Source organism: Balaenoptera acutorostrata, chromosome 15 (genome assembly GCF_949987535.1).
Source record: "Balaenoptera acutorostrata chromosome 15, mBalAcu1.1, whole genome shotgun sequence".
NCBI lineage: Eukaryota > Metazoa > Chordata > Mammalia > Artiodactyla > Balaenopteridae > Balaenoptera > Balaenoptera acutorostrata.
This window is the reverse complement of record NC_080078.1, coordinates 67,272,538-67,293,196: the sequence shown is the minus strand read 5'-3', so window position 1 is coordinate 67,293,196 and position 20,659 is coordinate 67,272,538. Positions and strand designations below refer to the sequence as shown.

The following is a 20,659-nucleotide window of genomic DNA, read 5'->3' as shown; positions in this document are numbered from 1 at the left end:
AAATTTTAAACGAAGAAAACAAGAAAGCTTGTTGGTTATGGGAAGTGTAACAGAGTTAGGATCCTTCCGAAGGCACAAGGTTTAGTATTAACAGGGTATCACACTTTAGCATTTCTTTTCCCTTTTCTACTAATTTAGGAATTAAATGGAAGAAGGAATGAGTAGAACCTTCTCACTTACCTAACCTTCCCGTTCAAATATCTGTTTATACTTTTCAGAGTAATACAGTTGCTTTGCTTTGCTTACGAATAGATTTGGCTCCTATCCTAAAACTTTCAGTGGGTTTTCTTGTCTTCCAGTGGCTGTATAAAGGACGTCCTAAAGAAAAAAGCTTCCTTTATGAGATAGTGGCCAATAAAAGAAATGGCATTGATGTGGACAAATGGGATTATTTTGCCAGGTATGCATTGAACACTTCAGAAAAGTTGGTTAAAATCCTTATATACTTTAAATATATACAATTTTTATTTAAATAAACAAAATAAAATTCTTGTATAAATTTCGTGTTGATATTTAAGGTACAGTTTCCTTTGTTGAAATATTTCATTCCTCTGCTTTGGAATCTTTCTAGGGACTGCCATCATCTTGGAATTCAAAATAATTTTGATTACAAGCGCTTTATTAAGTTTGCCCGTGTCTGTGAGGTAGATGATAGGAAGCACATTTGTACTAGAGAAAAGGTAAGCTATGTCAGAGAACAACGAGGAAGGTATAGTTCCTAGTGTGAAATCTAGAAATAACCTTTAACTAATTTGGAAAAATCACTACCTGGTAAATTATCAATCTCTTTACTTCATGCTTAGCATTTGGAAGTATCTTAAGGCTCTTTTCACTTCTACTGCATTGTTAAATAATAATAAAATTACGATAGACATTTTTTGAATGTTGTTCTAGGCACTGTTGTAAGTGCTTTAGAGGGATTAACTCAATCGTCATCCACCCTATGGAATAGATACTGTTATTATCCCATTTAACAGATGAGCAAGTTGAAGCACAGAGAAGACATACAATTAATGGCAGAACTGGAATTTCAATCCAGGAAGTTTGGCTTGAGTATTATCCTTAATCACTATATTACGTGTTTCATGGTAGTTAAAATCCTAAAATCATTAGGTCCCCTGCTAGGTTAGAATCATGTAACTAAAGAATATTACAGTATTATACTATAGAAGGTCTTTCTTTTGAGAATGAAGACTATAAGAATAATAATACCTAATTTCTAGAGGTATTGGGAAATTTAAAGAATATATTTAAGATGCCTAAAACAGAATGTGTCACTGAGTTAAAACACACAGTAGATTTTGGTTTACTAAGAACAAAAGTTGCACATTAGTAGTTTTATGAATCTGCCTTGCTCTTTCTTAGTGGGCTCAGGGGTTTTAATGAAGTAGCCCCTGTGCCTAGTCTTCTTTTATGCCACCATCCCTTTTCCTTGACTTATATACTTGTCTGCTAACAAGGGAACCTAATCTGATCCTACATTGTTCCACATTCTTCTGCAGGAGGTTGGAAACCTGTATGACATGTTCCACACACGCAACTCTTTGCATCGCAGAGCTTATCAACACAAAGTTGGCAACATCATTGATACAATGTAAGAAATTCGATTGTTATTTCCCTATAAAATTTTCCATGATGCTTTGCTAGAGTATCATACTTGGGTCAAGTTGAGATTTCTAGGTAAATTCAAGTGAATTTTAAGTGAACAAACCTAAAATGGTTCCCTTAAACAAATAAAACAAAAACTAGCATAAAGTGAACTTCGTTAGAGGTGAGGAGGAAAGTGGGTAAAGAGGATAGATTCAAGCAGAAGATGGGGTTTAGGCTAGGCAGGAAGGAGGCCACGCTGGGATGGCTTAGACCTCTGCACAGGTAGTCGCTTAGGTACCAGATATTAGTCATGGAGGTGAGAGGTGGGACATGGATAATTGATATTCTGAAATTAATGATAAAAATGAATTTTAAAGATTAAGATTAATGTCTCTCCTTACCCTGTCAATTATCAAAATTAGTAGCAAATAGTAAAACCTACAGGAATTTCACCTCTTCTCCCCGATCCAGTCAGAACCAAAGCAGAAAAGTCCAGCCAGGTCTCTGTGTGACTCAAAGACCCCATGAGGAATTACCAAAAGTTGGGTGTGAGTCAAGTTAATTCCATGTCTCTAAAATAGTTTTAAATGGATTTATTTTAAGCCTTTCATGTTCATGTTTAACATTTGTGTTGAGAAAATTTACCTTCTTTTCTACTTTTTTCCTCATCTTTTCTCATGAGCACACTAGTTAGAATTCTTTCTCCTATTTGTATGGTTGTCACTTTGGTAAGAGATTTTGTTGTTTTCTTTGTTTTTAATGTGGAGAATCAGAGAGATGTAGGTACAAAGCCTGGTACCGCTTCTTCCTAACTTGATTAAATGAAAATTCCTTAATTTCTACATCTGTAAAATTGAGGCTGATTACACCTATCTTATAGTTGGAAAGATTAAATAAGATGATGTATTTAAAGCTCTGTTATAATGCCTGGAACACAGTAAATGTAGTAGTTCACAAATCACCATGGATTTATTTAGCATGATTGAGAAGCAGTTGTGTTTTTTTTCTGGCTTTTTAAAAAATTATAAGTTGCAGGTGTACAATATAGTGATTCACAACTTTTAAAGGTTGTATTCCATTTATAGCTATTATAAAATATTAGCTGTATTCCTCATTGTACAATATATCCTTGTAGCTTATTTTATACCTAATAGTTTATACCTCTTAATCCCCTACCCCTATATTGCCCCTCCCCACTTCCCTCTCCCCACTGATAACCACTAGTTTGTTCTCTATATCTGTAAGTCTGAGAAGCAGTTGTCTTTAGAACATTGTGTCTCAAGATTTTATTTCCCTAAAGTAAAAAGATTTCCTTAACTTTAAGCAAGGCATAAAGCAAATATTCAAATTTTCTCATAAACATAAATGTTTATAAAATGATCTTTAGGATTACAGATGCCTTCCTCAAAGCAGACCCTTACATAGAGATAACAGGTTCTGAAGGAAAAAAGTATCACATTTCTACAGCAATTGATGACATGGAAGCCTTCACTAAGCTGACAGGTAAGGACTAGAAGGTAACATAGGTGGTCCATCTCAGATAAAGTATAAGCTTTCCCTGGATTGCAGATGAGTTATTTTCCAAACATTCCAATGTATTTAGCTTCTAAAGTGATTGTATACTATTGGATTTGAGTTTTATCTCTGCTTTGTACTAACAGGGTAACCTTGATAAAGTTATTTAACCTCTCTGAACCTTAGTTTCCTCATCTAAAATGGGAGTAATGACACCTAGCATATAGTTTTGTTGTGATGCTTCAATGAGGCATATAGCACCTAGAATAGTACTTGGCACATAAGTACTCAATATTAATTATTATTTAACTTATAATACAGCTGGACTAATACCATACCAGTATCAAAAAGCTGACTTGCCTTTTTTTTTTTTTTTTGACTTGCCCTTTTAACATGATCTTTGTTGCAAAACACAGGATGTGAGAAACATTTCCCCTCACGTCAGCAGAAACAAACTCTGCGGCTTAGGGTGTGAAGGAAGAGAGGTGAGGGGTTGCAGCTGATTCTTTAATGTGGGAGAGTGTAGACTGAGAAATAAAGATCAGTAAAGCAAAAGAGGTAAACCAAAAAGCATGTACCAGTCAGAGTTCTTAGTTGCAAATCCTAAAACTGTCTCTGCTTAACTAAAAACAACATGACAGAATCAGTGGAAAGGCTGGAGGTTCTGAACCAAGCAAGAACAACAGAAACTGAGTGGCCTCAGACACAACCAAGATCAACTTCCTGCTCCATCTCTGCTAGATTTTATTTTATATACATATAACATAGAGAGTCCCCATTACACTTGTAAATTTTTAGTCATTTTCCAATCATAGCTAAACCAAAGATTAGAAGTGAAATGGTGATTCCCTGTATCAAATGTCTGTGTACACTGAGAACACTGTACATCAGTACTTACAGTTTATAATGTGACAAGTGAGTTTGCTTTTTGCTTGTTAATTAATCTGGGTTGGATTGATGACAAAGTTACATATAGGGGATAATGTATCTAAATTGTTTCTGTGTTTTGTTTTAATAACATCATAGCAGGTATACTAGTCTCCCATTGTTGTGTGGATAGGAATGGAGGAAGAGATTATAAGACAATGTGAGCAAGCTGTGGATATTTATTTATTTATTTATTTATTTATTTATTTTAACATCTTTATTGGAGTATAATTGCTTTACAGTGGTGTGTTAGTTTCTTCTGTATAACAAAGTGAATCAGCTATACATATGTCCCCATATCTCCTCCCTCTTGCATCTCCCTCCCACCCTCCCTATCCCACCCCTCTAGGTGGTCACAAAGCACCGAGCTGATCTCCCTGTGCTATGTGGCTGCTTCCCACTAGCTATCTATTTTACATTTGGTAGTGTATATAAGTCCATGCCACTCTCTCACTTTGTCCCAGCTTACCCTTCCCCCTCCCTGTGTCCTCAAGTCCATTCTCTATGTCTGCGTCTTTATTCCTGTCCTGCCCCTAGGTTCTTCAGAACCTTTTTTTTTTTTTTTTTAAGATCCCATATATATGTGTTAGCATACAGTATTTGTTTTTCTCTTTCTGACTTACTTCACTCTGTATGACAGACTCTCGGTCCATCCACCTCACTACAAATAACTCAATTTTGTTTCTTTGACGGCTGAGTAATATTCCATTGTATATATGTGCCACATCTTCTTTATCCATTCATCTGTCGATGGACACTTAGTTTGCTTCCGTGTCCTGGCTATGGTAAATAGAGCTTCAGTGAACATTGTGGTACATGACTCTTTTTGAATTATGGTTTTCTCAGGGTATATGCCCAGTAGTGGGATTGCTGGGTCATATGGTAGTTCTATTTTTAGTTTTTTAGGAACCTCCATACTGTTCTCCATAGTGGCTGTATCAATTTACATTCCCACCAACAGTGCAAGAGGGTTCCCTTTTCTCCACACCCTCTCCAGCATTTATTGTTTGTAGATTTTTTGATGATGACCATTCTGACTGGTGTGAGGTGATACCTCACTGTAGTTTTGATTTACATGTCTCTAATGATTAGTGATGTTGAGTGTCATTTCATGTGTTTGTTGACAATCTGTATATCTTCTCTGGAGAAATGTCTATTTAGGTCTTCTGCCCATTTTTGGATTGGGTTGTTTGTTTTTTTAATATTCAGCTGCATGAGCTGTTTATATATTTTGGAGATTAATCCTTTGTCCATTGATTCGTTTGCAAATATCTTCTCCCATTCTGAGGGTTGTCTTTTCGTCTTGTTTATAGTTTCCTTTGCTATGCAAAAGCTTTTAAGTTTCATTAGGTCCCATTTGTTTATTTTTGTTTTTATTTCCATTACTCTGGGAGGTGGGTCAGAAAGGATCTTGCTGTGATTTATATCATGGAGTGTTCTGCCTATGTTTTCCTCTAAGAGTTTTATAGTGTCTGGCCTTACATTTAGGTCTTTAATCCATTTTGAGTTTATTTTTGTGTATGGTGTTAGGGAGTGTTCTAATTTCATTCTTTTACATGTAACTGTCCAGTTTTCCCAGCACCACTTATTGAAGAGGCTGTCTTTTCTCCATTGTATATTCTTGCCTCCTTTATCAAAGATAAGGTGACCATATGTGCATGGGTTTATCTCTGGGCTTTCTATCCTGTTACACTGATCTATATTTCTGTTTTTGTGCCAGTACCATACTGTCTTCATTACTGTAGCTTTGTAGTATAGTCTGAAGTCAGGGAGCCTGATTCCTCCAGCTCCGTTTTTTGTTCTCAAGAGTGCTTTGGCTATTCGGGGTCTTTTGTGTTTCCATATGAATTGTGAAATTTTTTGTTCTAGTTCTGTGAAAAATGCCATTGGTAGTTTGATAGGGATTGCATTGAATCTGTAGATTGCTTGGGGTAGTATAGTCATTTTCACAATATTGATTCTTCCAATTCACGAACATGATATATCTCTCCATCAGTTTGTATCATCTTTAATTTCTTTCATCAGTGTCTTATAGTTTTCTGCATACAGTTCTTTTGTCTCTTTAGGTAGGTTTGTTCCTAGATATTTTATTCTTTTTGTTGTAGTGGTAAATGGGAGCGTTTCTTTAATTTCTCTTTCAGATTTTTCATCATTAGTGTATAGGAATGCAAGAGATTTCTGTGCATTAATTTTGTATCCTGCTACTTTACCAAATTCATTGATTAGCTCTAGTAGTTTTCTGGTAGCATCTTTAGGATTCTCTATGTATAGTATCATGTCATCTGCAAACAGTGACAGTTTTAGTTCTTCTTTTCCAATTTGGATTCCTTTTATTTCTTTTTCTTCTCTGATTGCTGTGGCTAAAACTTCCAAAACTATGTTGAATAATAGTGGTGAGAGTGGGCAACCTTGTCTTGTTCCTGATCTTAGTGAAAATGGTTTCAGTTTTTCACCATTGAGAATGATGTTGGCTGTGGGTTTGTCATATATGACCTTTATTATGTTGAGGTAAGTTCCCTTTATGCCTACTCTCTGGAGGGTTTTTATCATAAGTGTTGAATTTTGTCTAAAGCTTTTTCTGCATCTATTGAGATGATCATATGGTTTTTCTCCTTCTATTTGTTAATATGGTTTATCACATTGATTGATTTGCATATATTGAAGAATCCTTGCATTCCTGGGATAAACCCCACTTGATCATGGTGTATGATCCTTTTAATGTGCTGTTGGATTCTGTTTGCTAGTATTTTGTTGAGAATTTTTTCATCTATGTTCATCAGTGATATTGGCCTGTAGTTTTCTTTTTTGTGACATCTTTGTCTGGTTTTGGTATCAGGGTGACAGTGGCCTTGTGGAATGAGTTTGGGAGTGTTCCTCCCTTTGCTATATTTTGGAAGAGTTTGAGAAGTATGGGTGTTAGCTCTTCTCTAAACGTTTGATAGAATTTGCCTGTGAAGCCATCTGGTCCTGGGCTTTTGTTTGTTGGAAGATTTTTAATCAGAGTTTCAATTTCAGTGCTTGTGATTGGTCTGTTTATATTTTCTGTTTCTTCCTGGTTCAGTCTCAGAAGGTTGTGCTTTTCTAAGAGTTTGTCCATTTCTTCCAGGTTGTCCATTTTATTGGCATATAGTTGCTTGTAATAATCTCTCATGATCCTTTGTATTTCTGCAGTGTCGGTTGTTACTTCTCCTTTTTCATTTCTAATTCTATTGATCTGAGTCTTCTCCCTTTTTCTCTTGATGAGTCTGGCTAATGGTTTATCAATTTTGTTTATCTTCTGAAAGAACCAGCTTTTAGTTTTATTGATCTTTGCTATCATTTCCTTCATTTCTATTTCATTTATTTCTGATCTGATCTTTATGATTTCTTTCCTTCTGCTAACTTTGGGTTTTGTTTGTTCTTCTTTCTCTACTTACTTTAGGTGTAAGGTTAGGTTGTTTATTTGAGGTGTTTCTTGTTTCTTGAGGTAGGATTGTATTGCTATAAACTTTCCTCTTAGAACTGCTTTTGCTGCATCCCATAGGTTTTGGTTCATCGTGTTTTCATTGTCATTTGTTTCTAGGTATTTTTTGATTACCTCTTTGATTTCTTCAGTGATCTCTTGGTTATTTAGCAGTATATTGTTTAGCCTCCATGTGTTTGTATTTTTTACAGATTTTTTCCTGTAATTGATATCTAGTCTCATAGCGTTGTGGTCGGAAAAGATACTTGATACGATTTCAATTTTCTTAAATTTAGCAAGGCTTGATTTGTGACCCAAGATATGATCTATCCTAGAGAATGTTCCATGAGCACTTGAGAAGAAAGTGTATTCTGTAGTTTTGGAGTGGGATGTCCTATAAATTTCAATTAAGTCCATCTTTTTTAATGTATCATTTAAAGCTTGTGTTTCCTTATTTATTTTCATTTTGGATGATCTGTGTATTGGTGAAAGTGGGGTGTTAAAGTCCCCTACTATTATTGTGTTGCTGTCAATTTCCCCTTTTATGGCTGTTAGCATTTGCCTTATGTATTGAGGTGCTCCTGTGTTGAGTGCATAAATATTTACAATTGTTATATCTTCTTCTTGGATTGATCCCTTGATCATTATGTAGTGTTCTTCTTTGTCTCTTGTGATAATCTTTATTTTAAAGTCTATTTTATCTGATGGGAGAATTGCTACTCCAGCTTTCTTTTGATTTCCATTTGCATGGAATATCTTTTTCCATCCCCTCACTTTCAGTCTGTATGTGTCTGTAGGTCTGAAGTGGGTCTCTTGTAGACAGCATATATATGGGTTATGTTTTTGTATCCATTCATCCAGTCTGTGTCTTTTGGTTGGAGCATTTAATCCATTTACATTTAAAGTAGCTATTGATATGTATGTTCCTATGACCATTTTCTTAATTGTTTTGGGTTTGTTTTTGTAGGTCTTTTCCTTCTCTTGTGTTTCCTGCCTAGGGAAGTTCCTTTAGCATTTGTTGTAAAGCTGGTTTGGTGGTGCTGAATTCTCTTAGCTCTTGCTTGTCTGTAAAGGTTTTAATTTCTCCATCGAATCTGAATGAGAACCTTGCTGGGTAGAGTAATCTTGGTTGTAGGTTTTTCCCTTTCATCACTTTAAATATGTCCTGCCTCCCTTCCGACTTGCAGAGTTTCTGCTGAAAGATCAGCTGTTAACCTTATGGGGATTCCCTTGTATGTTATTTGTTGCTTTTCCCTTGCTGCTTTTAATATTTTTCTTTGTATTTAATTTTTGATCGTTTGATTAATATGTGTCTTGGAGTGTTTCTCCTTGGATTTATCCTGTATGGGACTCTCTGTGCTTCCTGGACTTGATTGACTATTTGCTTACCCATATTAGGGAAGTTTTCAACTATAATCTCTTCAAATATTTTCTCAGTCCCTTTCTTTTTCTCTTCTTCTGGGACCCCTATAATTTGAATGTTGGTGCATTTAATGTTGTCCCAGAGGTCTCTGAGATTGTCCTTAATTCTTTTCATTCCTTTTTCTTTATTCTGCTCTGTGGTAGTTATTTCAACTATTTTATCTTCCAGGTCACTCATCCGTTCTTCTGCCTCAGTTATTCTGCTATTGATTCCTTCTAGAGAATTTTTAATTTCATTTATTGTGTTGTTCATCATTGTTTGTTTGCTCTTTAGTTCTTTTAGGTCCTTGTTAAAAGTTTCTTGTATTTTCTCCATTCTGTTCCCAGGATTTTGGATCATCTGTGCTATCATTACTCTGAATTCTTTTTCAGGTAGACTGCGCATTTCCTCTTCATTTGTTTGGTCTGGTGGGTTTTTACCTTGCTTCTTCATCTGCTGTGTATTTCTCTGTCTTCTCATTTTGCTTAAGTTACTGTGTTTGCGGTCTCCTTTTCACAGGCTGCAGGTTCGTAGTTCCCGTTGTTTTTGCTGTCTGCTCCCAGTGGGTAAGTTTGCTTCAGTGGGTTGTGTAGGCTTCCTGGTGAAGTGGACTGGTGCCAGTGTTCTGGTGGATGAGGCTGGATCTTGTCTTTCTGGTAGGCAGGACCACATCCGATGGTGTGTTTTGGGGTGTCTGTGACCTTATTATGATTTTAGGCAGCCTCTCTGCTAATGGGTGGGGTTGTGTTCCTGTCTTGCTAGTTGTTTGGCAGAGGGTGTCCATCACTGTAGCTTGCTGGTCGTTGGGTGGAGCTGGGTCTTACCACTGAGATGGAGATCTCTGGGAGAGGTTTTGCCATTTGATATTACGTGGGGCCAGGAGGTCTCTGGTGGACCACTGTCCTGAACTTGGCTCTCCCACCTCAGAGGCTCAGGCCTGACACCCAGCCAGAGCACCAGACCCTGTCAGCCACACAGCCAGGTATTTGGGGAGTTTCTTGCCTTTTGGGAAATCTGAGGTCCTCTGCCAGCATTCAGTAGGTGTTCTGTAGGAGTTGTTCCACATGTAGATGTAGTTTTGTTGTATTTGTGGGGAGGAAGGTGATCTCCACATCTTATTCCTCTGCCATCTTGAAGGCACCTCCCTGGATATTTATCTTTAACTTTTGCTCATAATGGAGCAAATGATGCTGTGTTTTAAAAAAATCATCTTCAATTTTCCTCACAGACCAGTCCCAACCATTCATCCTGTAACATTATATTACATTTAAATTATCTTTTGGTGAAAAGAAATGAATTCTGCTTTTTATACACTTTGGGGTTAACTGACAAACCATTAAAATATCATACATTTTAATGAGGTCTTAAGTGCTCATGACTATATATAGCTCTTGCTCACCATGAAAGTTCTAGAACACCCAAACTGGTTTTTACCCCATTCGGTGAGATGAGTTCACTGATCACATACTTGGATGTTATAACAACGTCAAAAATCGCAGACAAGAAATTAGGTTACATTTTTGTGCTTTATCTGCCAGGGTATTGGAGAACAAGCATATAGCCTTTCCAGCTTTCATCATTTGAGACAGGGATCATTGTACTTACTTTTCTTGCATATGATTCTGAGCAGTCATATAATCCTTATTCTCCTTAACTACATGACCTTGAAGGAATAGGACCATGTGAGAGCCTTCCTTACTTTTGCTGCATTTCCAAAAGCAACTCACCTTATCTTTATTTTAAAAATCTCCACTTCTTTTTTTAAATCAATTTGCTTTTAGTTATTTATTTATTTATTTGGTTGCACCAGGTCTTAGTTGTGGCAGGCAGGCTCCTTATTTGCGGCATGCATGTGGGATCTAGTTCCCTGACCAGGGATCGAACCCGGGACCCCTTCACTGGGAGCTCGGAGTCTTATCCACTGTGCCACCAGGGCAGTCGCAAATCTCCACTTCTTATTTTCAAATTTTTTAGAATGTTTTTTCACATTTTGGGGGTAAGTGTTGAAAATATACAGCAGTGTTGAAAGAATTTTACAGTTAAAACCTGTATACTCACCACCTAAATTCTAGCATTTACTGGACTTGCTTTATCACATATTTATTACCTACCATCCCTCTATCCACTTATTAATCTATCTAAAGTTTGATACATTTTAAAATAAATTTCAGACATCAGTATACTTTACCCTAACTCCTTCAGCATACAGATTAACTAAAGTTCACTAATTGTTTATAGATTTTTTTCTTTTGATGTAAAAGTTACATGCAATTTGTATAAATGCAAAAATTTTAAGTGTAACATTTGCTAAACAAATGCAGGACACAGAACCTTATCTTCTCCTTAGAAAATTCCCCCATGCCCCGTCCCAGTCAATTCCTGTCCCTACCTCACCCCGAGAAGCAACCACTTTTTGCCTGTGCTAGACTTTTATAGCAATGGAATCATACCGTATGTATTCTTCTGTGTAAGGTATCTTTCACTCAGCATTATGTATTTCAGATTTATCCAGATTGCATGTACTGGTAGTTCATTCCTTTTTATTGCTGAGTAGTAGTCTATCGTATGAATATGCTGTTTCTTTATCTGTTCTCTCTGCTTCCTAAATTTCTATTTCTGATGGATGTTTCAGCTTATCTGGATGTAGCTATCTTAAGCATTGCAAATGTTATGACCACTGTCTTAGGTAACCATTTTCTAAATCCTAATACATTTAGTAAATACCAATGCTAAACCTTGGTCTTTATCCCACAATATTCCTAAGCAATAGGTGGACCTTACCCCTTCCCTCCCTTCCCCTGCAAGACCCTACCCCCAAATCCCTTAATTAAATTGAGGTTTTAGAATGTTAAATTCAAAAGAACCTTAGAGACCATCCGCTTAAAACCCCTCAAATGAGGAAACAGGCCAAATGAGGGAAAGCAGCTTATCCTAAAAAATGGCAAAGCTGAACTCAAACCAAGTCTTCTGACTCCCAAGTTGAATGTTGTTTACACTATTTTAGTGATATTTTAGTCATTAAATTTAATAGACAAGCAGTTTACTTTTGTACATGACTCTTCTGAAAACATGTATATAGAACAAATAGAACTCTCATACATGGCTGGTGGGAATGCAGGTGGTACAGCCACTTGGGAAAAGTTGAGCATTTTCTTTTAAACATATATGTATCCTGTGATCTAGTAATCCTTCTTTTACCCATTTAGCCAACAGAAATGAAAATATAAGTCCACCCCAAAACCTGTACCTGGTAGAATAAGATGAAAGGCATAAGAAGAGTATCAGTTGAGTTCCATGGGGTTCAAAGAGGAATTACATCTCTGGTTTGGAAGAATTAGGGAAGGTTTCACAATCAGGTGCCTTTTGAGATGAACCTCAGGGATTAGACAGGCCTTCAGGAAGTGAGATTCTGTCATGGGGAAAAGCATTTCTTTAATTCACCTGGGAATAGGGTAGGTAAAAGCATGGATAAGAAAAGCGTGGTCTTGTTTTTGTTGTTGTTGTCGTTGCTGTTGTTTTTTATTGGGGTAGAGTTGTTTTACAATGTTGTTAGTTTCTACTGTACAACGAAGTGGAATTCCCTGTGCTGTACAGCAGGTTCTCATTAGTTATCTGTTTTATACGTATTAGTGTATATACGTCAATCCCAATCTCCCAGTTCATCCCACCCCTGGTCTTGTTTATGTTAAAATAAAATTGTTCTGTTTTTCAAACTGTGCGCATAATGTGTAAAGAGATAATGAAAACTAAAGATGGAGAGATGGGTTTGTAGACAGCATCACTGAGAGGGTGAGGAATGTGTTAACCATGGATTGGTACATATACATGTGGGTGACGTGAATGACATAGACTACTAATATTTTATTTTGCCAAGAAAAGGCATTTTAATAAAACTCACTTTGCAAAATGTGGTGATTGCTTCAATCAAGGATTATCAATGAATGCTAAACCATTGGTTGACAACTTATTGGGATAGTCAGTCTCTCTCAAAATATTACCCTGCAGATTGTTAATTACAAAGGGAAAGATACATTTATAACAGAGAAATTCGGGGCGGGGTGGTGGTTATTGCTTTAACCAACTGTTGGAACTTAACATAACCCGTAAATATAACAAAGCTTGTTAAGTGACTTGTGATGTGATGCACTGAGCCAAGCTCTTATATAGTGTTCTTAGATGTTGTAACACTTATACAGTGTTCTCGACAACAGTGTTTTCCTTGAATCTAATGGTGAAGAAGCAGTCGAACAAGTTCAAAGTCTGGGACATTTTACATAATGACTGCCTGAACTTTTCTAAAATGTCAACATAATGAAAGAAGTCAGGGGAATTATCCTAGTTCTAGATGGGAGGAGACTATAAAACACAACAACTAATGTCATCCATAATATTTGATTGGTTTCTCTAAACAGCAACAAAAATTCCTAAATTGCATTATTGGAACAATTAAGCAAATTCAAATATAGATTGTATGTCAGATTTTTTTTTTTTTTTAATCATTCAGGGCCACTTTGGACAGAGACTCTGATTCTTTTAAAAATTTTTTTTTTTTTTAATTTTACTTATTTATTTATGGCTGTGTTGGGTCTTCGTTTCTGTGCGAGGGCTCTCTCCAGTTGCGGCGAGCGGGGGCCACTCTTCATCACGGTGCGCGGGCCTCTCACCATCATGGCCTCTCTTGTTGCGGAGCACAGGCTCCAGACGCGCAGGCTCAGCAATTGTGGCTCACGGGCCCAGTTGCTCCGCGGCATGTGGGATCCTCCCAGACCAGGGCTCGAACCCGTATCCCCTGCATTGGCAGGCGGATTCTCAACCACTGCGCCACCCGGGAAGCCCTCAGATATTTTTATATCAGTATTAAGTTTCTTGGCATGATTGTGGTTATGTTGGGGGACGTTCTTGTTCTTGGGAGGTACATGCTGAAGTATTTAGGAGTGAAAGGTATTGATGTCTGTAATTTTCAAATGTTTCCTCAAAAATTTATGTGTGCACACACACGGAGAGAGTGTTTGCATATGTGGGAAAATGTTAACAGTGGATAAATTTCAGTGAAGGGTATTTTATTTTGAAATTTCCAAAATAAAAAGTTGGAAGAGAAAGAAAGAAGGAAAATAAACTACCTTCTATCATCAGGGAATGAAACTTTTAAAAACTTTTTTTTTCTTTTTTTTGGCCGTACCACGAGGCTTGCAGGATCTTAGTTCCCTGACCAGGGATTGAACCCAGGCCCTGGCCGTGAAAGCACAGAGTCCTAACCACTGGACTGCCAGGGAATTCCCTTAAAAACTTTTTATTAAGGAAATTTACATCACTTAGCCTCATCACTTAGCTGCAGCAATTATCAACGCATGACAACTTTGCTTCATACCTTCACCCCATCAGACCCTGGGCCATTTTGAAGCAGATCTCAGACATAATTTTGTAATCCTTAAGTATCATTCTCTTTAAAAAAACATAATATAGGGACTTCCCTGGTGGTCCAGTGGTTAAGACTCCGAGCTCCCAGTGCCAGGGGCCTGGGTTCCATCCCTGGTCAGGGAACTAGATCCTGCATGCTGCAACTAAGAGCTTGCATGCTGCAACTAAGACCTGGCACAGCCAAATAAATAAAAATAAATAAATAAATATTTTTTAAAAACCAACATAACAATAAATTAATACACCTAAATTAATACACCTTTGTACCTAAAACCCAGTCTCAAGTCATCAACTCCAGTGCAGTCTTGTCTCAGCTCTCCCCTTTCCCACTCATTAGATTACCTTGAAGCAAATCTGAGACATTGACTGCAACACTTTTACAAAGGTTTTTTCACTTCAGGCTTAGAAATTTTTTTTCACATTGTTATAATCATTGTGTACCTACGTTTGTAAACTGCTTGAAATCATTTCAGACGATGTATGAGTCATACAGCAACGTATGAGTCTTTTAAAATCTTGTTTTTTCATTTTAATGTAACTGAAATTTCATCAAATTGGCAGATAACATTTTTCTGGAGATTTTATACTCTGCTGATCCCAAATTGGATGCTGCACGAGCGATTTTAAAGAAAATTGAATGCCGTAACCTCTACAAGTTTGTGGGTGAGACTCAGCCTATTGGACAAATAAAGATTAAAAGGGTAAGTTGAAAGGTCCTCTGACCCCCAAGAGGAAACCATTAGCCCATCACAATACCATGACTGTATTCTAAGCCCTTTACACGTTCTCATTTAATCTTCACATCAGTCTTCTGAGGCCTGCCCTGCAGATGAAGAAACTGAGGCTTGGGAGAGATTAAATAATTTGCCTATGGAAGCACAGTTAGTGAGCCAGGATTCAAAGCCAAGTCTCATTTACTCCAGAACCTTTACTCTCTCATTTCAGAAGTGAGAGGGGGGCCTCAAATTTTGTCTAGATCCAAAGGCAAGAAAATGAATGTAAGAAAAAAGGGGCCTCAAAATGAGGTATCTGCATGAGCTTCTTTGACACTCTAAGGACCTGCTTTAACTACTTCGTTCTTTCACAGATTATCAGGTTCTCGCAGATGGTGCTTGCCTGCCTTCTTTAGTTCAGTTATCAGTTATCTCTCCTGCTTGTTGAAGGGTTTTCTCTTTGCCAGAAAGCCCATAACAAAAGCCACACGGATAACCACACCCTGCCTCATGATACTTCCTTGGGTCACACTTTACTTCTTGTTTTACCAATACGTTAATGCCACCTTTTTTTCAATGTGAAATTCTGTTATGAAAATTGCATTGTTGTGATTTGATTAAAAGATGGCATAGGCAGAAGCCATATATTTGTTAGGGAAATCTCTACCCACTTTTTTTGGTAAAGTGCCGTTTTTAGAGAGGGAACCTCTTCGTGATACAAACACTGTAGAATGAAGGACTGGAGTTCTAACATGAGGAGCCTTGTCTTTTCTAGGAAAACTACGAAAGCCTTCCGAAAGGGGTTGCCAGTGCTAAACCCAGTGACATGGTGCTAGAACCTGAACTGAAGGCTGAAGATTTCATAGTGGATGTAAGTAGTTAGTCCAATAACATACTAAGCAAAGAATTTATTTAAAATAAAGCACCACTACCACCCCCACTATAACAGTAGTACATGTTCATTATAGAAAATTTGGAAAATACAGAAAGATGGAAGAAAGAGAATCACCTGTGATATCACAGAAAAAAACTAACATTAAGCAGTTTTAAAATCTTCTTTGACATTTTTATGTCAATATTGTAAATATTTTTATGTAATTGTGGTCATGTCATTAATAGAACGTTGTATATAGTGATTTTTGAATGTTTTCTTGATCAAAAAAGTAATACATACCAATAATATTTTAATTGCACACATACACACAAAGGAAAAAGTTAAGACTTTTTGACTCCTATTTTCATAGAGGATGTAGTGTCTTCTTGTATCCTAATGAGAATGCCAAATGGCTTTCTCACATTTTCTTCTGTTTCCTCTAAGAAATTCTTTTCAGAGTTCTACTCCTCTGAAATCTCAGGACAGTGTTCTCTGTGTATTTTTTCCGTAAGCCTCTCATTTGCTATTCTCTTGCTGACGCATCTTTGAGCAAAAGGCAATCTCTCCATAACCATTCTTTGCTGAGGGACACAGTGAGTGAACTGCCCTTGGACTCTCTCTCTATTCGCTTGACTGTGTGTTGAAGTGCCTCAGATCTGCAGATCAGGCTGCAGTTTCCGTTTCATTAGATGAGGTTCCACCAGAATAAAGGGATCTCACATCCTGACTTCCTGAGGCTCTGAAAGGCTTCACTCTCCAGAATGTTATCCCTGGGCTCCCACGTGTCTGCCCTTGCCCTCAGTGCAGGCATTACTCCTAGTCAGTCCCCCACCTCCCCATCTCCCAATGGATAGAGGATCAGAGGTACTTCAAGTGGCTGCCATGCATAGGAGAAGATGACATACACATGGCCAGTAGACATGAAAGAAGTTTAACTTTCTTGTTAACCTATAGGCAAATTGATGCAACGAGTTTTTTGATTATCAGACGTGTAAGATAAGAACATTTTTATAAGATTTTGTGATAATAAAGGTATGTGAAAATGGGAGTGTAAATTGATACAAGAGACCAAACTAGGGTCAATTTTAACTGACCCAGCAGTTTCATTCTGGGGATTTGTCCAAAGGAGGTGATCAGTTTTTCAAAAAAAGCACAAACATATTTATTGTAGCTTTATTATAGTGTGAAATTAGGGGAAAAATGTGTATGTCTTTTTTTGGCCATGCCACACGGCATGTGGGATCTTAGTTCCCCAACCAGGGATCGAACCCGCGCCCCTTGCATTGAAAGCATGGAATCTTAAGCAATGGACCACCAGGGAAGTCCCTATATATGTCTCTCAATAGGAAATTCAGTGGAATAATGCAAACATTAAAAGTTGTTTTTAACATCGAAAGGTGTTTATAATAAGTGAAAAAAAGTACATACAGAATGATTTTCTTTTTGTTTCTTTAAATGTATATACATTACATTTAAATGTGTGTGTGCAATGAACATATTGAAAAAATTTTGGATATATTAATAGTAAAATGTTAACATTGTTTCTACCTGAGTGGTGGAATTGCAGGTGATTTTTTTTTTTTTTTTTTTTTTACAGTGAGTATGGTACAAGAGTTTCATAATCTGAAACTCTTTCCATTTTAAGATGGGTAAAGCCCATCTGTATTCTGAGAAAGCAAGTAAAATTGCTAATTAAATGTCTTATCATGAATTAGCATCTAGTTTTAGCTTGACAGTGTAATATATTTACGTGGTGCATCTTACCATACATGGCCCCTTTGGGGACTGTATGTAGTAACTTTTATGATTATGTAATGGGCTATAAAACATAATTTACTATTTAGAATGAAAGATTCATTGTTGTTGGTCTGTAGCTACTTTTTTACTCTTGAGTCCTTGCTTAAGAATGGGATCTCTGTATAACATTGCACTTCTGGAAAGTAACTGTTTTATCAAATCTGCTTTAAGGAGGAATTTACAGTTATGCATTATGAAGAAAATAGGGATTGCCTTTTATTACTATTCTAAAGCCAAGGAAATAAATACCGAAGAGGTAGTGGCACTTAAATTGTTGAAAATTTGATTAGTGTTCATGCCTTGCCACGATGGGTAAAATGTCAATGCTGCATCAGGTCCCTCCCTTATGAAACAACACCCAGGAGAGAGACCTGTGACAGCACCAGCACTGGGATCGTGGGGAGGATTGAGCAATGCTCCCTCACAGATAAAGGGATGCAGCTATCAAAGCCAGTAGACCGTGCAGAGTGGGAGGGCTGGCCATGTACTGCAGACCCCTGGTCTCACTTCTGGACCATGGCTGAATCTCAGATGTCCACCTTTGTCTCACAGGCCACTGGCAGCATAGACAGCAAAGCTCATATACCGGTTTTCTTCAGTCACCACTCACAGGATAAGCCCCTTTTATCATCTGTTCTTTTCTGTACCTTCATCACCACATTACTCTATTTCTTCCCTTACTTCACTTCCAGTCTCTTCCCTTGTCCCAAACCGGTCCGTGGAGCCCTTTGGAATTTCCACTCCATAATTAACTAACTCCCCTCTATCTTTAGCCTCTTCGCTGACTATCTTTTTGCGTTTGTTGCAGCCTGGCTGTCCCCTGAGAGCCTGATTCCCCTGCAGCTCTTTCAGGAAAAGCACATTCCTCAGGGTCAGGAGACCTTCCTGTTCATCAGTCCTCTTGTTCCCTAGTACCACTTCAAGACCCCATGCAAGATCCCTGTTCCTCTGAGACTGACATCCTTAAACCATCTCCTGTCCTCTTGGTTGAAGATTTTGGCATGGTGTAGAGCCCTCCACTCTACTCCAGCTCCTGCCGTCATCTTTAGTGGCTTCATAGTCCACATGGCGCCAGCTCTGATTTCCTCACCTTCACCCTCAGTGACCTTATCCCCTCCACCTCAGCCAACATGCTCGGCAGATTACACTCTGAACCTTATCAACATTTGAAAATGCCCTCCCTCTAAAAATCACTAACTGAAGCATCCCATCTCTGTCCATAAACCCCTTTCTTCCTTACTTGCTTGTTCCTAGCTCATCGGGAGCTCCAGTTTACTGTCTCCTGACTTTCTTCCAGCTTGTTAGTGATCTTCTATCTTCATTTCTCTCCCAATCTAACTTAGATCGTGTTTCCATTAATCCAGTCATTTTCTGCAGTTACCCTCAACTCCCTCGCAAAACACTGAATGGCAGTTCATGGTCACCAACCCTAGGTGGGCCCTCTGGACTTTCTGGCAAGCTTAGTGCAATTCTCCTAGTCTCCATAGTGACTATTTCAAACCATCTTCACTCCTCCCAAATCTCCAGCCCTGCTTCCCAACCCCAACTGTATTCACTCTCAGTGACTAACCCCACTTCAGGTCTTATTTCAGAGATAAAATATAGGTTATTAGATAGGAACTCTCTCCACCTACACCGTCAAATAAGCAAGCCTGCCTCCATGTGCAGCTGTGTTCAGACTTCGCTCTGGTACAGTGGGGAAATGTCTCTCTTCCTATCAAAAGGCTAAGGGTAACCCTTCTAATTGTGTTCCAGGCCAGGGCTGTCCAATAGAACTTCCTGTGGTGATGGAAATGGTCTGTATCTGTGCTGTCCATTTCAGTAGTGACTAGCCACACACGTCTATTGAGCACTGAAATGTGGCTGCTGCAGTTGAAGAACTAATTTTATTCTTATATTTAATGTTAATGACTTGACATGTAAAAAGCCACACATAGCCAGTGGTTACCCCATTGGGCAGTGCAGCCAGAGAGCAGTTTGTCTCAGAACGTCTGCAGAACCACACAGTATGCATTCTCTCCTCTCTCTCTTTGACTTTCCCATCAGCAGTTAAACAGACTTTCATCTTAAGAAAATAACAAACCCTGCACTCCTCTTTACCCATCTTCTCTTCTTCAGGGTTAAACTCATTGAAAAGTTGTGTCCCCTTACCTTTCCTGGGTACCACGGTCTGCTTCATATTCTCCCCTCTTGCCTCTCTTAACAGCCAAACTTCCAAAAGTTGTCTTCTCTCTCATTTCTCGTCTACTTCTTTTTTGTTTTGCTTTGTTTTTTGTTTGTTTCTTTGTTTTGGCCACGCCACGTGGCTTTCGGGATCTTCGTTCCCCGAACAGGGGTCGAATCCGTGCCCCCTGCGCAGAGTCTTAACCACCGGACCGCCAGGGAAGTCCCTTCTCATCTACTTCTGAACCTTTTCTCTGTCACCATCACTATACAGCTACATTTCATTCTATTGCAAGTCATTTTATTGCACTTTGCATGTATTGCAATATCTCTGACGTCTGCCTGTATTAAAACTACTCTCACTAAGATCAGCAGTGACTTCAGTGTTACTAAAACCAGCAGACAAGTTTCAGTCCTCTCTGCTTCAGAGCTGTTTCTTCTGCCTGGAATTCTTTTCTTTCCTACCTAGGCCTGGTTAATTCCTGCTCACTTATTAGTAAAGTCACTTTCCTAGGAAAACATTTCCAGTCACTGCCTAGGTGCCCCAGACTACTAGGTTCCCAGGTTACAAAGTTTCACAGTACCATTTGCTTTTCCTTGGTAGCTCTCATAACAAATGGGGTTAGATAATTACTTTTTTTTGGCCAGGCTGTACAGCTTGCAGCATCTTAGTTCCCTGACCAGGGATGGAATCGGGGCCCCTGGCAGTGAGAGCACCAAGTCCTAACCACTGGACCACCAGGGAATTCCTGATAGTTACTTTTTAAATTATTTGTTCTACCTCAGTCTAGGCCATGTGGTCTGTGGGGGCTAGGATT

At 38.2% G+C, this 20,659-nt stretch overlaps 1 protein-coding gene across 3 annotated transcripts in view; it reads left to right on the top strand.

Moving 5' to 3' along the window:
• SAMHD1 (SAM and HD domain containing deoxynucleoside triphosphate triphosphohydrolase 1) overlaps positions 1-20,659 on the top strand; it is a 64,026-nt gene that overhangs the window by 35,515 nt on the left and 7,852 nt on the right. For 2 of the 3 annotated variants that reach the window (XM_007193161.3, XM_007193162.3), the window contains exons 8-13: positions 300-400; positions 572-680; positions 1,503-1,594; positions 2,978-3,093; positions 14,856-14,995; positions 15,783-15,878. In XM_007193161.3, coding sequence (XP_007193223.2) covers positions 300-400; positions 572-680; positions 1,503-1,594; positions 2,978-3,093; positions 14,856-14,995; positions 15,783-15,878 — 654 coding nt within the window. The remainder of the gene's footprint in view (positions 1-299; positions 401-571; positions 681-1,502; positions 1,595-2,977; positions 3,094-14,855; positions 14,996-15,782; positions 15,879-20,659) is intronic. The other variant, XM_057530185.1, reaches the window with a different exon arrangement.